General features: G+C 45.0%; 1 protein-coding gene across 1 annotated transcript in view; it reads right to left on the bottom strand.

Annotated features, from left to right (window-relative positions):
- The window catches only part of Micu1 (mitochondrial calcium uptake 1), a 152,002-nt gene that overhangs the window by 66,238 nt on the left and 63,191 nt on the right, over positions 1-22,573 (bottom strand). The window contains exons 6-7 of the mRNA XM_021173987.3: positions 19,854-19,968; positions 453-535 (exon numbers count right to left, since the gene is read on the bottom strand). Coding sequence (XP_021029646.1) covers positions 453-535; positions 19,854-19,968 — 198 coding nt within the window. The remainder of the gene's footprint in view (positions 1-452; positions 536-19,853; positions 19,969-22,573) is intronic.

Below are 22,573 nucleotides of genomic sequence, written 5' to 3'. Positions count from 1 at the left end.
CTGTTCTGCCTCCATATATGTCCGTTTATGCACTGTATGTGTGCCAGATGCCCGCAGAGGCTGGAAGGCAGCTTTGGCTCCCCCCTAGGACTGGAGTTACAGAAGGTGATGATCCACCATGGGGGTGCTGAGAACTGGATCTAGGTCCTCTGGAGGAGCGTCGTGTGCTCTTAACCACTGAGCCATCTCTCCAGCCTTACATGCAAATTCTTGACATCTAAATATATTAGAATGACTTATGATACACGAAATTGGTACAAATTTTAAAAATGCAGGAAATATCTTCAGTCTTTGAGAAACATTAATTTTAGGGACTAACAAGAGTGGCCTCCACATGCAAACGCGCTTTCTTGGGTAAGTCTGTGGTTGCCACAGCTCTCACAAGTGCCTGCACTAATGGCTCTCTCCCCACTGGCGAAGAAATACTAAAAACAGAAGTCAGCACCACTTGCCTGCTCAAACTCCTCCATGTCTACCTCTCCGTCTCCATTCAAGTCAAACATCTTGAAAGCAATTTCAAAATTTCTCTGAGGAGCTACAAGTAGAGAAGGAAAAAGGGGAGGAAAAATAGAAGGAACACATCAGTCAAGACGTAAGTCACCCCAGAAAAATGGCTTAACCCTAAATTATACCCAAACCAGAAAAGGACACTGTCTAGGTCAAGTGTTAACTCCTTAAAACCCCAAGAGAGTTCTGTGGCCCCTAAAAACTGCATTTTCCTGTTTTTTGTTTTTGTTTTTTTGTTTTTGTTTTGTATTTCAACCTTTTTACATTAAAAAAAAAAAGGAACATTTTATGTGTATGGGTGTCTTGCCTGCCTGCATGTTTACATACCAAGTATGTGCAGTGCTTGTAGAGGCCAGGAGAGGGCGTCCGATTCCCTAAGACTGGATTAACAGGTGGGTGCTGGGAGTCACACCTGGATCCTTCGCAAGAGCAGCCAGTGCTCTAAGCCACCCAGCCATCTCTCCTTTCTTAAATACTTCAGTTTTGCTGAATGACAGTTCAGTTTCACCTGTATGACACTCTTCCCCATTTTTTGGTTGTTACATGCTAAGCATGCACACCATGTTGTTTTGAATACACTATTATTTACTGAGCCGAGACAGCCTGTCTATGACGAGCCGTACCACTGCTGCGATGCAAGGAGGTCAGAGTCTAGGCCTCTGCCCTTGCCATTAAACAAGCTAGCTTTACATATGTGCAATGTTCCGTGAGCGTCACTTTGCTGTGAGGGCTTCTAGCTGTCATCATCACTGTTCCCTGGTAGGACAGGAAAGTGTACCGTAAGTCAGTCAGCTCCCTCTTCAAGATGCTGGCCTCATACACCAATTACTAAGTGAAGCACCCTTAAATGCTAAAATTCATTTGAAGCTTGAAAAAAACAAAACAAAACAAAACAAAACAAAACAAAACCAACCCCCAACAACAACAACAACCAAGATGAACTCCACGGACTGGACATACTTCCTCCTTAAGTGAGTGACTAAAGCCCCTGCACCAGGCTTTAGTGTTTCAGAATCAATCAAAACACAATTAATACACTTCGTGTGTCATAATGAAACGGAAACGAATGGCTGTTCTCCTGAGCAGTTAGGTGTTCTCGTAAAGAAAACGAAGGCATCTTCCTCCTCCCTTCCTTCCGTGCTCCCAACTTGCAGAGCTTTAGAGAATAAACCAAAATAAGTGTCCTGTCTGTCCCAATACCACCAAACAAGTTTTCGGTTATCATCATTTTTACTAAACAAACAACAGACAAAAATCAAAACAACCCTCAAACCAAACCATAACCATGAGGATTGTTTGTAGACACAGAGGTGTGTGTGTGATGAGCTTTGCACAGCATGTATAACCAGAGAGGCCAAGCCCCCACTGTGAGTTTGTCAACAGCAGTACTTCCTGGGTGCCAATTCTCCTTTCAGACACACAGGCAGCTGGCTGGAAAGTTCCTGGCTTATATCGCTGGTTGCCTCGGTGAATGCTGTGCCTGTCGGCTTCCGGATGTCTGATTCACTTGATGTTGGCATCCAACAGATTTGTTCCTTTGCTGTTTCTTGGTCTGCTGGCTTCAGCCTCTCCAGTGCACTGCCTCCCTGGTCCGTAACTACTGTTCTTTAGGCTGGAGCTACGATTGCTGAGCAGAACCCCACTTGGAGAATCCCATTTTTATGTTTATTGGCATCTTTCTTTCTCCTTCCTCCTTCTATTTTTTTTCAAGACAAGGCTTCTCTGTGCAGTCCTGGCTGTCCTGGAACTCACTCTGTAGTCCTCAAACTCAGAGATCTGCCTGTCTCTGACTCCTGAGTGCTGGGATTAAAGGTGTCATTAACACCTGGCTATTGGCACTTTTCAAAAGTATTCTTTCTAATCTTCTACTAAGATGTTGGTAAGTGTCAAACTTCGGGGTTTTTGTTGTTTGTTTTTTTGAGATGGGGTCTCATGTTGTAGTCCTAGCTGGCCTCAAACTTACATAGATCTGCTGGGATTAAAGGCAGGAGCCACCGTGCACCGCTTGAGTCAAGCATTAAGATGGACAATTCCATCTATTTATTGGTGGATTTTGTAACTTGCAATCTTGAACGTTTAAACAACAAAACAAAACAGGGGATTGGAGAGATGGCTCAGTGGTTAAGAGCACTGGCTGTTTTTGTAGTGGACCTGAGTTTGGTTTTCTGCGCCTACATGGCTGTCTGTAACTCTAGTTCCAAGAAGATCTGACTTCCTTTTCTAGCCTCTGCTGGCACCAGGACTTACACAGACATACAAATAGGCAAAACATGCATACACACAAGATTAAAACCAAACAAACTAAAAGTGGTCCAGACTGTGGGCTGCAGCAGGACATCGTGGGGTTTGGGGACGGGGGTGGGGTGGGAGGGTCGGGTAGCGCAGATTTGCTCTGCTGTGTATCGTGAGAGATGCAGAAGGCAGCTGTGAACATCAGGGCAAGTGGTGGCACTGGTTAGCCCTCTGCTCGCGGATGCTGGCAGATGACAGATAATGACGATGATACACTTTACCTGGCTTTGGCATGAACAAAGCAGGAGCTTCCCCTGATGCCCCGCTGGCCTCTCACCCTCTGCCAGGGTCAGCAACCTGCAGTCATCGATCGGAGTATGTAGGGAATCAGGTAAAAGGTTTCAGACAGACTACTTAATACCTGAACACTGGGATCATGCCTAAAACCCAGCTAAATATCAAGCACTTCTGTCTGGCTTCCTTTAAAGAAAGGCGATTTTTAGGCTCTCACTCCAACAGCTGGAGAGCCGTTGACCCAGAATGACGAGATTCTTGCTGATGGGTTCCAGAGGGTTTCTGGAACCAGTTTTGGCTACTGTAATCCTGATTCGTGATTTGGAATCTCTTCTTCGTCACAGGGACAATCCCTCTGAGCTCTCCCGGACTCCCTCTCGCAATGTAAAGAATCTAATTTCAGTCTTGAGGATCTCAGGCACACACAGCAAAGGCCAGGGAGTAATTAAGTAACATTGCCTTTGAAAGTAATTATGTCAGGGGCCAGAGATGGACACAGAGGGAGGGAGGCACTGCTGAAACCTTTACCAGACCATACGGGGCCTGGAAAAGCCTGCTAGGCTCACCATTCAAAAAAACCAGGTCACCCAAGCCAATGATGGCATTATTCCAAGCACTCCGCGCCTTCTGTAGGTCTGGGCTGAGCTGACCTTGGCATTCTCCAGGACAGACTGCAGCTTCTCTACAGTCTGGGTGGTGTGGCTTTCCATCACGCTGGGTGACGTACATTTTTGTAGCATCTGTAGTGATTCATCAGCCGTGATTCCTCTCTTCCCACCTTTCAGAATCATCTCCAAGACTTCATCTGTGTGCACACATACACGCATGTATGCACATGTATGATGCACATGTGAGAAAGACTGGCAAAGCAGAGGAACCAACTAAACACCCTCTGGAGGAGCGGCCTGTCACAATGGCCAGAGGCTTCCTGTAGAGCATCTACTGAGAGCATTCTGCCACTGGAACCCACAGATCAGACTTGAGTATCGGGGAGTCAGGTACAACCTGACTTTCTTTTCAGCCCCAGCAAGAAGGGGCGCTGCCACCCTCAGTAGCAGTCCTAGATACTTTTTATTTCCTTTAGAGTCATTTTCTTATACCTCTTACTGTCTTTCCTTCCCCAAATGCTGCTGCAGATAATCTTATGAGATTGTCAGAATCTGAAAAGTCACTGTCCATGGACATCAATCCCATTAGCAAAGTTAGAATGGGTTTGGGTCACATACACTGTTTCTTCTTTTTAAAAGCATCTTATTTTTCTCAGTATCAGACAGTGTGGTCAGTGGTGAGTCTGGCCCTTAATACGGTCTCTGCAAACTTACTGGTTATGAGCAAACACACCCCCTTCAACCCTCCGCCCCTTCAGTTTTTCAAAGACAGGGTTTCTCTGTGTAGTTCTCGATGTCCTGGAACTGGCTTTGTACACCAGGCCATCCTCAAACTCACAGAACCATCTGCCTCCGCCTCCTAAGTGCTGGGATTAAAGGCATGTGCTGAATAGTTTATCTCCATGATCATATGTCACTGGAATTAAATATACAGCAAAAGATTACTCATTCATGCTTCAAAGAAATCTAAAAAACTCCAAAAAAAAAAAAACCAACAACAACAAAAAAACCAAACTTCCTGTAGGCTACCTGCTGGTATCCACTGCACAACAGAAGTGGAAGAAAATGGTTAATTTCTGTGTGTCAGATAAGTAAAACTTTGTCTCTCTAAATCTTAAAGGAGCCATACCTGAGCCTGCTTTGGTATTGAAACAAAATGATATAAGTGGCTAGATTTTATCAAAGCTATAGCCACCTGACTGCTTAGAATATAACGAAGTCAGCAGAATGTTGAGTTAAAGCAACAACAAAAACAAAGCAGAACAAAAAACACCGAGAGGAGTGAACTGAGGCTCGAGGCTCGAGCAGTTAACTGTCTAGGCCAGAGCATCCCAGTACATGGCCGGCCTGGAACTGGACTTAGAGCAGCCCTGACTCCAGGCCCGAGTCTCTCTCATGCCGTGATCCACTGAGAGCACAGAGACACGCTCACATTTGTTTCATGCTGAGATGCTCTGACCTGAAGACAAAACAGGACCTGAGCTAGTTGCTGTGTCACTCTCTACAGAGCCGAGAGGTCAAGGCGCTCATCTCAATGAAACCTGCTGACAGGCTACTCGGCAGCTTAGACCTGGCTCAGGTCTAACCTCAGACCCAGAGGCAACTCGAGACTCTTGGAGGTGTGCCATGTTGTTCAAAATTCTGAACATGAACCATGCTCTCCCATGTTTCCTTGGTGTCTCTCTCTAGGTCCCCTGCACTCACCTACACTACGTACCTAGTTTCTGTGGTGCCTGAAGGCTTAATGACAGTGGACAATATGGAGACTCCGAATAGTGGTCCTACCGGGCATTTAGGAAGGCTTTGTCTGGCCAGCGTTGAAGGATGAGCTGCAAAGGAGGTGAATTTCAGAGCAGGTCTCAGCAGCTCCTGTGAACTGGATTATGTGAACTGAGGTGTGGGCAGTGCTAATGGAGAGAGGAGGAATCCGCAGCGCCTGAAGAAGGCTAGAACTGTGGAGTGTATGATTGTTAGCTGAGCTGTGTGGACACTGCAAAGGTGACTGCGTGACTGGTTTACATGACTCATGTCACTTAAAAGAAGGAATTAAATCCATGTGAAAGGGGTGACTGAATGAAGTTGCTGCCACAGGGGTCTGTGCCAAGTTCACAGACTCCGCAGTGCACTCTGACGGGGACAGTGAGGAGACAGTAGGTTAGAAGGTTAGGGCTGGGAGCTGCTGCTGGTATATTGTGTGGTCATTGGCAGGGAGTCAGACATGAAGCTGCTCCCCAAAGAACTGGGTAAAGAGAAGGAGGGTGGAGTATGGGAAGGAGCTGGTGTTTAAGGAGCAGGGAACCAGGAAAGCAGCAGCAGAGAGAAGACACATTGGGAGGACGACTGGACGATGGCTAGAAACTGCCAGAGCCAGCCCAGCGTTCCCACGCATGCGCCGTCGCTCTCCACTGCACAGTAGCACGGAGTGCTTGCCATTCTAGCTTAGCATAGTCTCTTATACTTTTTCATTATATTTATTTCTTTTGTGTGTGTGTGTGTGTGTGTGTGTGTGTGCACGCGCATGCGTAGCTCACAGGTTAACTTTCAGGAGTAGGTTCTTCCCTTTGATTATGTGAGTTCTGGGAACTGAATGCCGCTGCCAGCCTGACAGCAAGCAAGCACCTTATTAACCTGCTGAGCCATCCCATCCCATCAGCCCCCTTTAAAAGTTTATATCTGGAGCATCTGTGTGCATGTGTGTGCACTGGCTAAAAAGTACATACGTGGAATCAGTGGGTAACTGTGTAGGTCTCAGTTCTCCCCCTCCACCGTGAGCCTCTTGTGGGGCTACCATGAGGCTTAGTGGCAAGTGTCCTTATCTGCTGAGCCATCTTGATGGTCCCATCGTTTTTTATTCTTATTGTCCTTTAGTTTCACGAAGGCATATGCACAAATATTTCAGTGACTAAATGAGTTTTCCATCAAATCATGGTTAATAATTCTTCCTACAACTAAGGTTAAATTAATTTTACCAACAAGACAGCACTCTATATGTACAAGTTCCTGCGACTTTCTGTCCTGCTTGGGTCCTCTGAACCAAGCACGGGTTGTCTATGGAGCTACTCTGGTGGCAGGCACTATGCAGGGATACACCAAGGTTGCACTGCTCTCCTCTGGCACTAGGGAGGTTGAGCCAGACTGCCGCTGCCCTGTACATTATCATTTGAGCATGCCCAGCCAGCCCATCAGTATAGGGTCCCCATCAGGAATCCCCTTAATATGTTCAGTCTTCCACCAACTACAACAAAACATGCAAGACAAACAAGCCACAAAACAGCATGCCTTCAAGACATGCTGTTGGGGAATTCTCTGGGAAGCCTCCCTGCTTCCCTTTAAGTGTAGAATTCACAGTGATTTTAAAATCTAGCTGTCCGGCAACCTTCAGGGGTCCTAGGTTTATGGTAACTCATGACCTGCTTCCACAGGAAGGCTAGAGAGGCATTCTTTTGAACTTGAGGCTACCCACAGGGCGAACAGTGAGGCTTTCCCTTTACAGAGCCACGGAACCTATTTCCTACATGATTTCTATGGTCTAGCCACATGCTGGAATGGATTAAAATGGACATGACAATCTTTCCCTGCTAGGCTGCGGAGCCTAGGTCTAATCAGGTTTAATCCAGTTACAAATCTATTTTCACAATAGTTTCATACCATGACACCAATGATAGCAGTAATAACGCAATACTACCCCAGAGCACATTTTAAACCTTCTGATTCATCAATAACAACAACAACAACAACAATAAAGTGTCTTGTTTGCATGCACCAAGTCAAACATTCAGATGGCAAGAACAGTAGCCACCCCTTCAGGGTCACTTTGCTTACTGTGCTTATGCACAAGGGGCAGGGGTTGGGGACTTGGGGGGGGGATCTCTAACCGTGGCTCTTCTCACAGTGGGAAACCGTGCCATTCAGTTACTCACAGAACAATGAACAAAGGAACAGGTTGCCCTCTAAGCAAGCTGACTTTCAGTTAATCTGGTTCTCCAGTCAGAGAGCTACTTACTACCCATGTCCATCATTCCTGCTGATAATGGACGCTGTAGGCTATAATGAGGTTGCTGATGTGCAGTAGCACAGAATTCTGAGTCAGGAAAACCTTTAGACCATGAGCCTCCATTCAGTGGTCGGCTTCTCTGCTATATTTGTACAGCTGATCAGACAGCCTCTGATTATCTGACATGGAAGTCCCCACTTCTGAGACCCAAAATCTGCCAACTGTATTAATTAACTTTCTTATGTAAGAGCCCCCCCAATCTACTGTGTAGCTCTTACAAGCTAACCATTTCATTTGCTGAAGAAATAAACAAACAGACCTACAACCCCCAGAACCATTATCCTAGCCCTACCAGGACTCTCAGGCATGCTTGAGATCCCAGCATCCCAAAGGTCTATTTGTGAAGCACCTTAAGTGGGCAATGCTGCACAAAGCAACATTCTAAATACAGTTATGTCTGGACTTGATGTGCTTTTGAGAATAAGGCTACATTTTCTCGTTTTCAAATAATGGCCTAGGTTATCACATGATGTCAGACAAGACTACTTTTTTTTTTTTTTAAATTAATGGGCTAGATTATTACATGATGCCCTGGTGTCTTGTTCTCTGTAGGGCTGGGGGAGGGGAGGACTGGAAGACCTGAGTTTGGTTCCCAATACCCATATCAGGCAGCTTATAAACACTTATAACTCCAGGGGACCCAACATCATCTTCTGGTCTCCATGGGCATTTACAGTGAAAAAGTGAAACATAAAAACATAAAAACTAGGCCTTTAGGCCCAGGCTTGAGAATGTGACCTTTGTGACTCAATGCTCCAAGGCATGCTAATCATAAAAAAGATAGCAACATTCCTCCACCCACCTGCTTTCTGGGTTCAGGGAGTGTTTGTTCAAAAAGGACCACCCTGACCATTCATGGAACCTGCTACGCAAATGTGCTATTGTTAGAGGCTCATAGAAATTGTCTTGAGAAATAACCTCACAATTATCAGGTATTTTTCCTTGTGACTTGTGACTTCCTCGTGACTCTTAACTGTTATTTTTGGTATTTTCCAACAATGCCCTCCCGACCCCCTTGAGTTGTGGTTTCTTCCTTTAAATACCCCTTACCCAGCTACTCGGCCATGGGCCCGAGAGCGCTCTTGAAATAAGTCTTCTTGCAATTTGCATCAAGACCATTTCTCAGCCAGGCATGGTGGTGCACACCTTTAATCCCAGCACTCGGGAGGCAGAGGCAGGCAGATTTCTGAGTTCGAGACCAGCCTGGTCTATAAAGTGAGTTACAGGACAGCCAGGGCTACACAGAGAAACCCTGTCTCGAAAAACCAGAAAAAACAAAACAAACAAACAAACAAAAAAAAACCAAGAAAAAAGACCGTTTCTTGTGAGTGATTTAGGGTGTTGCCTCTCCTGAGTCAGAATGTGGGGAAGTCCTCATGCTGTGGGTCTTTCAACAGCTATGTTGAAAGGACAATATAAACTCCATTTGTCTCCATTTAAGGACCCCATTTGCCTGCATTTTTAAGGACCAGGTCTGATTTCAAAAAAGGGCATAATGTACCAGCTTCAGGAGTCGACTTTTGAGTCTCAGAAACTAGGTCATAAGATACCAGCTCTAGGAACAGACCATAAAATCCAGCTAAGATCATAAAGCCCCCTACCCAAGAACTGCCTGGGGAATTATCTCATCTCAGAGTTGGGCCATCTGTGCTAGCAGCCCTAACTCATCACATGGTTGAACGTTCATGACATAGGAATGCAGGCCACCGACCACCTGTGAGCCCCTAGCAATATGACCCACCAACAAAATTTTAGATTATCTAATCCTTCTAGAGAGTTCCCCGGTTCCCTATAAGAAGGCCTGCTTGTCTTTGTCTAGGGTTGCCATTTTAGATAATGGTGACTCCTGCATGCTGGTTTTTTTCCCCCCAGAATAAACAATCTTTGTTTTTGCATACTGAGTCTAGGGTCTTCCTTCAGCAATTTTGAGACTGTTACAAGGTGCCATATAAGTACACATACACACACATAAACAAAAATAAAAATGGTGTGGTGGTATACATTTAGAATTTCAGCACTTGGGAGGCAGTGGCAAGCAGATCTCTGTGAGTTCAAGGCCAGCCTGGTCTACATAGCAGAACAGATCAGTCAGGGCTATAGAGGAAAACCTGGTCTCAAAATTAAGTAATTTTTAAAAGCTCTGCTAGTATTAGATATTTCTTTTTGCTCGTTTTGAGGTAGCATCTTTTTCTAACATAAGCTCTCTTGGAACTGGCTGTCATCCAGACTGGCCTTGAACTTCAATATGCCCCAGCTCTGCCTCTGGAGCGCTGGGATTCCAAACACACACACACACACACACACACACACACACACACACACACACACACACACACACACACACGACCACTCCTGGCTTTAAGAAGAGCTTTTCTGAATGCTTCAGGTACTGGCATTCAGAAAGGATGTCTGGAGGAACTCTTGTCCTTTATGGAGTAGGGAGCATGCCTCCGTCAAGTGCGCCACAGCTGTGGCTCAACACTGCCTGGGGAGACTGTGGCTTCTGAGGAACACTTCCCAGGATGCAAATATCCTCAGAATCATTTTAAAGGCAATTAAGCAGCGGCACGCAGATGGATTCTCTTTTCATTGACCTAGACTGGTTATTTCAGTCTGGTTTTATTTGTGGCAGTGAATCCTTCATAGGAACTCTGGAAATCCTTTGGGCTCCCCCCTCCCTACTGCTGGGAGGGGTGCGGGGGGGGGAGTGGGGGGATCTTTGCAGCTGGTGCTAGAAGGACCAGCAGGGTTGCTGGATTGTTCTAACAGCCTGCAGAGCTTCAAAACCACTTCCCTGAATAACCTCTCAGATTTCCCTCTACCCAGGACAGGGTTTGGGGTCTCTTTCTCTCCTTATCCTGAAGTCCAACAGAAAGAGGACAGCCACCTGGGGGAGTCCCCTGGTCCTTTTTCAAGTCTCAGTTGGGTTCTGCTAGGGCCTCAGCAACCCAGAGCCGAGCGTGGACTGGGATCTTCAGGGTTGGTTCCCAGTCATCTACTACGGCTGTATTACTAGCGATGCCTCGAGGATGCATAGGTTCAAGAGTGCCTCATTGCACTGGCCAGCCGCCCTCCAAACACAGCATCCGGATGACAATCTGGGACTGTGCTCTCTCAGTACCACTCAGTAAGGAAGCAGCCCAAGGGAGGGAGGAAGTGTCCATGGAAGGATGACCCAGGGGCTTCAAAGGCAAATGGACACAGCAGACTGTAACACTCTTGCCCAGAGGGTTCTGAGTCTGGGGCTGTCACCTGCAGGGTTACATTCAGGCAAAGGTGGCCGGTGTAGGGAAACTGAGCGGTCCGCTGAGCTGTCCCAGTCCTGGAGGCTGAAGTCTGAGCTAAGTGCAGGGATGAGGTCACCTATTGTAAATAGTGTTGTAAGGGCTAGTGCAGTGATGATGTCACCTGCTGTGGAGGTCTTCCTGTAAGAGCTCAAGCCCTACTTGGAAACTGGGACTGTGTCCCATACAGTGACTAACTTGCAATGCAATCTTCTACAGGTCTGTGAGCTGACAGATCCTCACAGGACTCAGCTCCTGCTCATGGGCCTCCCTTGACCACCAGACATAAGCAAGCTAAGGGCTAAAACTCTCCGCATGCACGGTCGGTCAGTGCCTTAGGCAGCCTGTGGGTTCTCACCTCTGCTCTGCCACTGGCGCTGAGATCTGCAAGAAGGGAGAACCCCTTCTCCAGAAACAACTGCAGTGAGCCAAGCCGTGCCTGGAGTTGAAGAGGGCCTCACTGCTAAAGAACAAAGCCAACAAACCCAGCCCGTTTAATTTTTTTTTTTTATGGCCATGTATCTGCACTATCCCTGGTTCTTATATATAAAGAGTCAATCTTGAGGCAAGGTCCTCCCATGTATTCCAGACTGGACTCAAACTTGCAATCCTCCTGCCTCAGCCTTCCAGGGCTGAGACTGCAGGCATGCTTCATTGCACTTGGTCCCCACTTATCTGAGCTATACAGAAAAGTTCAACATGCTTGAGACCCCAGGCAAGTCCCGCCAGGATCCAGGATGCCTCATCTCTCCTGGGGCTTTCAAGGAACAGAGGGATCCGAGGGATTCAGAGGGACAAAGGCCGAAGAAAACAAGCGAAGAGAACCAGGCCTGGCTCATTGTGGGCTGAACACACAGCTAAAAGCAAGGAGATGTGCGTCTTCCCTGGAGTTTTGCTGGAGAGTCTAGAGAGAAGCTGTGCTTAGATATGCATGCTTAGATACGGCTTTCATCAGCAACCATCACCTTTGAGACCTGAACACCCCAGTGGTTCTGCAGATGGTCACTCACGCACAGTCTAAGAGCAGAGTGGCACTAGAGTTGACCTATGTATTTAAATGACGCAGCCTCAACTGTATGAACAGTGGTGGCTCTCAGCAGGTGGCCAAGGACCCTGTGACTCGCTGCCCCTGGGTGGAGCTCATGGTGTTGCAGACCCACCCTGAGGAGAAACCAGTGGCTCAGGAGTCACCCTCGTTCCAGCTTGTCTGACATCTGCTCACCCTGATCTGAGAGCTTTGGGCCTAGGGGGTCTGTGGACAAGGATAGAGGACAGGACATGTCCCCGAGCTTTCGTGCCCCCAAGCCTATGGCAGGAGTTTGGATTGTAGAACTACCCAGAACTCAGGCCTTCCGAGGCAGTCCTTTGCCGTCAGGATACTTTCTTCTAGAGCCTTATCCACTTTAAGTTTAAAAAGGAACCTGAAAATTTCCACTCAAGCCCATAAGGTAGTGTGAAGAATTAACTGAGCTTCTCTACACTCAGAGCTGGGTCAGTCAGTATGGTATCTAGACGTCATCGGCAGCTCCTCTCCTTAGCAAGCAGCCTTTGTGTGTGCTGTCTGGCGTCTCTAGGACACAAGGGAGGAAGAAAGAAAACGTAAAGCTACGTTCAACAGAAAACCCATCCAGACTATAGTTTGTTATAGAAAAATATTGTTGTGGAATAAAATTTAAACTGAAGTTCTTTCTTCGGGTTGTGCTGGAATTACGATTTTAAACACTTTCTGATCTTTTCGACTATACCACAAGGTTTAGTTTCTTACCATTTAGTAACTTACTACGCCCTGCAAGAGTAAGTTCTATTATTTTCTGGTTATTTCTGTTGTGGCCAGACGGCTGTACATTCCCATTAAACACACTCAAGGGGAGCCAGACTACACACTGTGAAACAGCATCATGTCTTTGCTAAAACCAGCTCATACTGGACCAGGAGAGGGTGTGGTCAGTAGAGAGCCTGCTCCACGTGTATACACACACATGCAGTTTTCACATTAAATAAATTGAAATGATTAAAATAAGAAATCCGTTTCTATCTTTGAGAATACAGTATTTAGAAATGTCCCTGGAGAAACAAGACAAAAAGTCTACCTAAAATGCCAAAGTTCACGACATGTGAAAACATATATGGTTTTCCAATATGTAATCATATAATGGGTAAATTTTGACTCATCAATACATTATGAACATTTTCATTGCTGACCACATTTCTGTATTACATACATTATATGAAGGTCCTGAGTTCAATTCCCAGCAAGCACATGGTGGCTCACAACCATCTGTAATCGGATCTGATGTCCTCTCCTGGTGTGCCTGAAGATCGCTACAGTGTTCTCATATGCATAAATAAATCAATCTTTAAAAAAAGAATGCTATTGAGCCTCATTGCATAGGTTGACAGTAGCTGGCTCAGGCCACTGTTTTACAGGCTAACCGAAAAACTCAGCCACCCTGAGCTCTTTTCCAATGTACGTTGTAAGACTAACATCATTATGTATGTGATTATTTCATTAGTCTAAGCTCATGGGTAGGAACTTTATGCAAGTGCCTGATGAAGGCTGTCCAGAGTAAGGAGGGAGCTGTCAGTCAAATGTAAAGGTCAATCCAAGCAGTTAATCTGCTGCACACATAGCTGGGTACACTCTGAGGATTTGGTAGTCAAGGGAGAAGAGGAATAACAAACTGCCTCTCACAGAGGCGATCAATGCTGAGTGTTTCTGTGTGTGTGCTGGGGATGTGACTTAGGGTCGAATGTACTAGTTCATCTCCACATCCTACAGCCCTTTAGATCTCTGTGCAGTTACGAAAGACTGCTCATATAGCTTGGAGGATGGAGCTCAATCTAGACAGTTAAACCTTTCCACAGAGCTGAGGGGGAAGCTGCCCAAAATGTAAGGTGCAGTCATGATGCTGACACTGCACATTGCCTAGACAAGCCTACACTCTGGGATTTACGCACTATCCAAGGCACCCTTAAAGCCAGAGGGTCTCAAGCTGTTATTTCTGGCAGCACTTACTGGGAGGTTCCACTCAGAAGCACCATGTTTCTGTTCTATTATGTTCTAAACAGTAATTTATAAATTTAATGTATTCTCAGAATGGACATAAAATTGATATTGATCCAGTTTCACTGATATTTGGAAATCCTAGGAGGAGGAGACCTTTACTCCTCATTGAAATGCTGTGTGCTTAATCGATCAATTGCTCAAGTTTCTGAATGTTGATAGTATGAGACACATCATGTCAAGGGATTCTGAACTTTAAGACCTCTTATGAAATATGTAATACATATGATATATTATATATAATTTATATATGTAATTTATTTTGTATTTCTCCAGCTTCAAGCTGTATAGACAGTCTACTTACAACTTCTTCCACTGCCATTTTCATAATAAAATACATTCCAGCCAGATGTTTACCACCACTGCCAACTTCCTATGTGAAGACAAGCGTAAAGATTGATGGCTCTGGTTGACAGTCCACAGCCAGTCTGGACTTTATCCCGGAGAGCCGCGTTTCTCATCTATATACCCTGGCCATCCTGACACTGCTTGTGCTGTCAAGGGTACTCAGTGCCAGAAATGTCAGAGCGCTTAGATTTCTCCAGAGTGCCTGCAGGAGGGGTTCTGTGAAGCAATCCCAAGTTGTACCTGCATAAGGTCAGGTTTCACAGCATGAATACACTCTCTTCATGTTCATTACTGTCTTATGCCCAAATTACATCTGCCTATGTGACAGAATCCTGGTCTCGTATTGAGAGAGCTTAAAGACAAATGCTCACCAACTCGACCTTCTTTTCATTTTGTGTGGCTTCATTTCAAAAATAGAAGTTCAATAACCAAGGCAACGGCTTGTGCTGAGATGGAATTTGCCACCTCGCTGCTTAGATCTAGCTGCTTTATTAAAAGAATCCGAGTTTGTTACTTAACCCATTCAATCTGAAGGACCCCTCTTTGTATGCTACTCTGTTTGGTATCCAAAAGCTATTTGGTTTTTAATTAAGTGTCCCAACAGAAAAAACATTCTGGCTATTATAATTAAATTTCTGGCTTTGTTTATATGTAATAGAGAATATTAATATAAAATAGTTTTAAAATATTAATCAAGAAGCTGAAGGTATGTTCAGAAATATAAAATTTTAATATGTGTAAAGTAACAGCTCATAAAATTTCATTTATCTAGCCAATACATATGCGTGGAGTAATTGCATATGCTGCAAATTGTGCTGACTAGCTTCTCTAGGATAGATGGTAATTGGGAAAAACCCTCAACGGCAGTACTCTTCATCCTGACCCTTTTGAGACAAGGATTTGCTATGTGTTCCAAGCTGGCCTTGAATTTACTATATATCCTGGCTGATCTCAACCTTGCAGCCATCCTCCTTCCTCAGACTCCCAAATGCTGGTGTTATAGGCATGTGCCTCTATACCCAGCTTGCAATGGCCCCTTAAAAACTTGTTTCAGAAACAAGGAAGGAGCCAAGATGAAGCCTGAGCATTCACAACATTGTAAGCTTCATGTTTAAGGTAAAAGGCACGGCATACCGACAGACGTGCGGCTAGGTGTGCAGGCAGGTATAGAAACTGGGTTCCAGTCCAGGGCTTACAGGCCATGAGAGAAGGCCCCGAAACATAGTAACTGCTGAGAACTAAGCTCCCACAGAACCTTAGAGGACAGGGGTGGCCCTGAGGATGAGGGGGACAGTAATCAGAAGGGGTTATTCGTGACTCAGAGAGAGCTAACTTTCAGTCTGCCTAGGGTAACAGAAGAGAGACAGGGCATGACACCAAAGTCCACATGACACTGTCATAAGTCACACATCCTTCCAGAAGAATTCTGTCCTGTTCATCCCAAGTAAAACCCTCCCTTGGGTGGTGGCTGATACAATGATGTCGATATGTCTGCTTTCTGGAGACCTGGCATCACTGAAATGACATCTGTTCTCACACATAGCTGCTCAAACATGACCTCACATACTACAAATCTGAAAGGATTTTTTAAAAAAATCATCATCATTATTGTGACTGTCCAGCACATGTATGAATTTATAAGAAATATGCAAAACAGTGAGACACGATTTAATATTTACTCAGCCAAAATTCAGCTACCGTAAAGACACAATTCAAACTTCTTTATTCATTGCCTGAAATCTAAAATAGCCCAAACCAGAATGTGCTGAGTTATGCCTGACAGTCATTAGACCTACATGAACTTTAAAGCCCTAGGTACTGAGCCTGCCACAGGGTTCTCTGGTGCCTTTTGAAGTTTCACAGTGAATAGCAAGGAAGACGCTTCATCTTGAGCTTTTATAAATGTCTCATTACCATTGCCTCCCCAGCCAAGACTGTCCCATGGTATTAGCTCACGGGATTAACAATTGTAATTAGGATAGCTACGGAGAGAAGAATACAAAACAAATAGTCATTTGTCAAAATAAAATCGGGTGACAACAGGCAAGAGCCAGATTTTAAGTTACACTGTCATTTTGTAGAATAGCATTAATAAAAATGACCCAAATTAATAATATCCAGCATTCTAGATAAATCCTGATAGCATTTCTCTGTACTTGGATATGAGGAAAAATGGCCCCCTTCCATCTTAGGACCATGAGCCAATGCTGCAGCTGGACAGTGTAGATAATGAGGCATTAATAACTGTGCCTCCGTATTCTCGTTTGATTCTTATTAACCTACTTTAAGGATCAGAGGCTCTCTGGAAATTACTTAATAATAATTATTAATCATCTTGCCTAATAAGAATCTAAACTTATTTTATTGATGAATAGCTAGCTAGTAAATATTTTAAATATAATTACTAGACAGTCTGCTTAATACAGATGCTCATGCTAAAAAAAAATCCATCAAAGCGGACCACGGAAATGGGCTGTAAACAGCAGAATCTGTGAATCTGGCCTAGGGGAGGGTACAACACATGGGTTCTGAATTAGCATAAGGGATCAAGCGAGTTATGAAATATGTTAATTTAAAAACCAGGTTTCCCTCACTCTGCTGGCACAGCTGCAGACTGAAGACATTAACAGCTACAAAGACTATTTATTCCTGGCCTAGGGTACCAAGAGCAAGGCTGGTTTTGGAAGAAACAAACACACGAACCCCAATATATTTTAGATTCTTGTTCTGGGTCTTTGCCGCAACTCTTCGTGCACTGCAATCATCTGCAGTGGCCATCACTACAAACTTGTGATTGCTGTTATGTAACTCAAAGGTTTAGGTTGGAGAAGGTACAATTAATAAGGTAAACAATGAATGACCCAGACTCTCAAGTGGGGATTAGGGCCGAGGAGGAAAATCAAAGTAAAGCAAGAAAAGTGTTTCGGAGCTGTGTGTGTGTGTGTGTGTGAGGCAGGAGGACAGCCGCTCAGTGGTTAGCTGGCCAAGGAAGGCCGTACTCAAGTCTCACACGGCAGGAGAAAAGTCTTGCTTTACGTACAGATGTTTCTTATCAAACTGCCAAGAAGTTTCCATGACAATGAACACTATTTAATGAGAAATCGCACCGCACCGCACAACATAATCCTTCAGGAAAGCAGCTTCCCCGGGTTGATTTTTAGGCGTGGTAAATTGGAAAAGAACAATCTGCCATGCATAGTTCTCAGATTTTCTTTCTGACAACAGAGTACAGCTGTTCAAGTGGCCCGGGGTCCCGTGCTTCAGTCCGCTACGGTACAGTATTGGCAGCACCAAGGGATGGCGGGAGTCCACCCATTGAGTGCTAGGGACTCAGCAGATGGGAAGTCTTGCCTCAGCTGGGTGACCCTTCCCACTGGCCTACTCTATGGCCCCAGCTACCCACTGTTTATCAGAAAGACAAATACACTAATGCATTTCATGTTCTAGTCCTATGCCAAATGACTAGCAATGCCTGTTTATCATCCATCCATCCATCCATCCATCCATCCATCCATCCATCCATCCAGGGATGGGACTAGGGGTACGTTCTGGAACATTTTGTATACTGAGTCTCTTCACCTGTAAAACGAAGGCAACAACAGGGCACGCTCCAGGCTGAAGTGTGGGAAACGTCTACATCACCAGTTCATCTGAAGAGCATCACAAGGAATCTGAGCAGCAGAAAAATTTCCAAATGTGTGTGTGGGTGTGTGTGGGTGTGTGTGGGTGTAGGGGGAGCGCAACAAGGGGCTGGAAAGACAGCCCAGAGGTTAGGGCATTTGCTGCTTTTATAGAGGTTCAGGGTTGAGCTCTCATCAGCCACAATGAGTGGCATACACACATATATGTAGGTATATAGACATACCCAGAAAATGACTTGTATTTTTAAAAAATGAGTCAAGGTGTGGGCTGGGTGTGGCAAGGTACACTCCTTTAGTCCCAGTACTAGGGAGGCAGAGGCAGGCAGATCTCTGTGACTTGGAGGCCAGCCTGGTCTATAGGGTGAGTGCCATGATAGCCAGGGACACACAGAGAAACTCTGTCTCAAAAAAAAAAAAAAAAAAAGGAAAAAAAAAGAAAGAAAGAAAGGAAGAAAGAAAGAAAAAGAAAAGAAACCAAAGCCAAGGTATGCTTATTTTCGGGTTGTCGTCACTATGTTAATGGGCATTTTCATTGTAGCACTGGGTTGCCACATACATTCTTCCTGCAGTGGCACCCACAGGGTTCTGTGACAAGGCAGAAGTCTTTTTTTTTTTTTTTTTTTTTTTTTTTTTAAGATTTATTTATTTATTATATGTAAGTACACTGTAGCTGTCTTCAGACACTCCAGAAGAGGGAGTCAGATCTTGTTACGGATGGTTGTGAGCCACCATGTGGTTGCTGGGATTTGAACTCCTGACCTTCGGAAGAGCAGTCGGGTGCTCTTACCCACTGAGCCATCTCACCAGCCCAAGGCAGAAGTCTTATCTCCCTTGTTAGCAGTTACACTGAAGGAGTAAGGCTGAAGTAGTTGGTCACGGCAGGAATTGTCTTCCGTCTGTAAAAACCCATTCGCTGGGCACAGTGTTGTAGAATGGCGTATACTTTCAGGTTGAGACAGGGGCATTCCAAGTTTGAGGGCAGCCTAGGCTACATAAAGAGACCCAGTCTCAAAGCCACCACCTGACTCAGGGTTTTATCTTTTACAGAAACTCAGCTGTGGCAGGAGAGGAGATAAGGTGAGGGAAATGGCTGTCTCTCTCCTAGCTGGAAGAGCACTCGGAATCACTTTGTTAACACTGTGTCTGAACTCCGGTCCACTATGGGTATTTTCTTTTGCAGTGTTGGGGCTGAACCTAGGACTGTGCCGTGCTAGGCCAATACTTCACCTCTACCCTGCAGTTGCCTACAACTCTGGCCTGAGTTACATTTTAACAGACTTCACAGAGAGCTATGAACATTTTGTTTGGTTTTTCTGAATGATTACAATTCACGCTAAGAGAAAGAGCCAGAGTTGCATACCCTAGATAGTTCAACATTTAAAAACTTACCTGTGTTCTCCATAAGTGAAAACTGAGCTTTGAGTCTCTAGGAATACCATTCCAAGATTAATAAGTGACCACTCAACATGGGCAGGCCAACAGAGCCAGGAGTGTGCAGAGTGGCACCATGCCGTGACAGTTGTGACAGTCGCCGTGTGCATCTGGTCCTCACCGAACACAGAGCCCAGTTACAGCAGGGGCAAACCAGCAGGCTGTCATCTTTAAAAATTCTACCTTGACACCTTAGGTTTTCTTTTCCTTTCAAGAGAGTTTACACCCAAATTACAGAAGAAAAACAAACAAAGCAAAACAAATGGGATCTCGTAGGATTTACAGTCCGCTAACTGTAAGCTAGGGGCTGTTTTCCAGCTAATCAGCTGAGCCGTTTCTGCATTTCTCGGGGCTCCTTACAGACAGACAGGATGGGAAGATCGTACTCACTGGAGAGGACTGTTGTGAGGAAGATGTAGTCGGAGAAGGAGATGAGCCCACACTCGCCAAGGGTGTAGAAGATGCTGCCTTCATCAGCAAATTTTTCTCGTTCCTGGGCAATTTTCTAGCAGGGGCACAGGTCCCAGCAAGAAACAGAAAAGATACAACCGAATCAGAACACAGGCAGGGAGAACGGACGACATTTATCCCAGTTCCCTCGTCCCCTAAGCACTTCTAGGAAGGCCATTCAAAAATCCATGGATCCTTTACAGTTTTTAAGCTAATGAAGATTCCAAGACAAGAGGTCATTTGTTCTTCACGTAAACACCGGGTTCATTGAAATTTGAAGATGTTTTCAGTTTTTTCCTGCCATCGAACACGTGGCCTAACTTCAGAACTGTGTCACTTTTAGAACACCTGGCATCACTCTTAAGACTATTATTTGGTGGTACAAAGGAAAAAAAAAAAACAACCAAAGAAAAGAGAAAGCTAAAACTGGTTCCAACTGGCCAATCAATCAATCAAATAAAAAAATCATACTGTTGGTGATCTTGAAGCGGAGGGAAGGCAGCTGTTCTCAAGGCCATATATATGCTTCTGAAATACTAATTTTAAACTTTCCTTTTGGATTCTTAATCTTAATCTAGAACACAGAAGAGCATTTAGAATAAAGAATATTCTGAAGTGTAATCCGGAATCGGACTTTTGCACTATCATTATGTTAGCGGATGCTACTGAGTTTCAGCTGTTATGGAAATAAGCCGCTTCCAGACTCAGCTCTTGCTCCCAGTGTACACTCCCTTCCTTTACTCAAGAGTCACGCAGGCCAGTTCTTAGTTCCAGTAACAGCCTGCTGGATGCACTGTTTCCTGGTCTCTGAATTCCTCATTGAAGGTACTTTCAAAAACTGCAAAGGATCCACCAGAGGGCTGCACTTGAAACAAAGTCCGTAAGTTCTGGACCAACCACAGGCACTTAAGGAAATATTTATTCTGTGCACCGAGGGGGCAGAAAGAAAGAGGTTTTAAGAATTCAAACCAAGGCAGCATAACCAAAGAAACAATCTCATGCAAGCGAGAAAGCAAGAGGCGGCACTGCAGGCGAGAGCCTCGTGAAAACGGACAAGCACCAACACACCAGCATCCAGGCACACACAGCCTGCCACGGTTACCTCTGTCTAGTGGAGATCCCATCAACATCACAAAGGAAAGAAAAATGGTTAAGCAATGGAGAGGACCAGCACCATTAGAACGAAGTCACCCCGCAGGACCTTAACTCTGCTGGCCCATAAACAGGTACAAACCCACAGGCCAGGCGGTGCGGCCACACAGTCCCAGGTTCTAGATGTGGGTGACGGATACTATTTGAGAAAGACCTTCTGCGGGGCTGGGCTGCTGCTCCATGCGAGAGCTGCTACCTAGCATGCTCCCAGTTCCATCCCCAGAAGTGCAGAAACCCAACAGAAGACAGAAAGCAAGAGACACGCCCACCTCACCCCCGGCTTTTGTGGCTGGTCTAGTATCCCCAAGACAGTATTTAGTGATTCTCTCTCTGACCCAACAACTAGGATGTGCACTTAGCTCAGTGCTCTCAGCATGGAGGGATCTTTCTTTCTTTTTTTTTTTTTTAAAGATTTATTTTTATTATATGTAAGTACACTGTAGCTGTCTTCAGACACTCCAGAAGAGGGAGTCATATCTCATTTCGGGTGGTTGTGAGCCACCATGTGGTTGCTGGGATTTGAACTCTGGACCTTCGGAAGAGCAGTCGGGTGCTCTTAACCGCTGAGCCATCTCACCAGCCCTGGAGGGATCTTTCTACAGCAATGCTTGGTTCTCTGCCCAAGGTCAAACAAATTTTAGGAGGAGAGCCTATCGGAGGAATTGCTAGAGCAAGGCCACTCTCTGGGAACTTAATATGCAAACTCCTCATGTCTGTCTGTCTTACATTATCTGATATGTTGCAAAACAGAGAGAACAGAAAGATTTACTCAAAATGAAAATACATTTCCAAAGGCAAATGATGGCTAGCCTAAGCAATAAGTGTATACAGAAGCTAAAACATTCATATAATTTCATGGAGATACTGCACTGCGCACTATAATGAGTAAACTATTGCAAGCCAAAAGTCGAGGAGCAGGTGAGCGTTTACAAGTGAAAGGAGGCTGCCAGCCAGAGGCAGCATCACTTCCTGCTGCTTGGGAAAAAGAAAGGACAGAAACCAAACTTGGCCTGTAACTTTAGATTTTTCTTTCAATTTCAAACTGACAGAAAAATTGAAAACCTCATATAAGGAGCCAGGATATCCCTTTTATGTAAGCCTACTAACACATGACTCCGGCAGCTTTGTATTTTCTATAGAGACAGACTTTGCAGCACGCTGAGTGAGCTGGAGGTGAGCTGCTACTTTACATGATTTTAAACATATTAGGATATATTTCCCGTGAACAAAGACATTCTCTTAGGCACTGTAAACTCAATAAAAGCAGGGAATTTAATATTAGTGCACAGAGTATGATCCAATGCCACCTGTTAAGACAGACTCTTAGAATATGATTTTGTGTGTCTGCCACTGTAAGAGTGTGGTGGTCACCACCTCTTTCCTTCTACCATGTGAGCTCCAAGGATCAAATTCTGGTCATCTTGTCAACCTGCATCCTGTCCATTTTCATTTAGCCAGCTATCCCAACAATTCCCTTTACACGCATGTACCTTCTTCCCCAGTCTACA

Source organism: Mus caroli, unplaced genomic scaffold, assembly GCF_978045245.1.
Source record: "Mus caroli unplaced genomic scaffold, Mus_caroli_1 scaffold_9, whole genome shotgun sequence".
Taxonomy (NCBI): Eukaryota; Metazoa; Chordata; class Mammalia; order Rodentia; family Muridae; genus Mus; species Mus caroli.
Note: the sequence above shows the minus strand (reverse complement) of the source record. Positions and strands in the feature narration are given on the sequence as shown.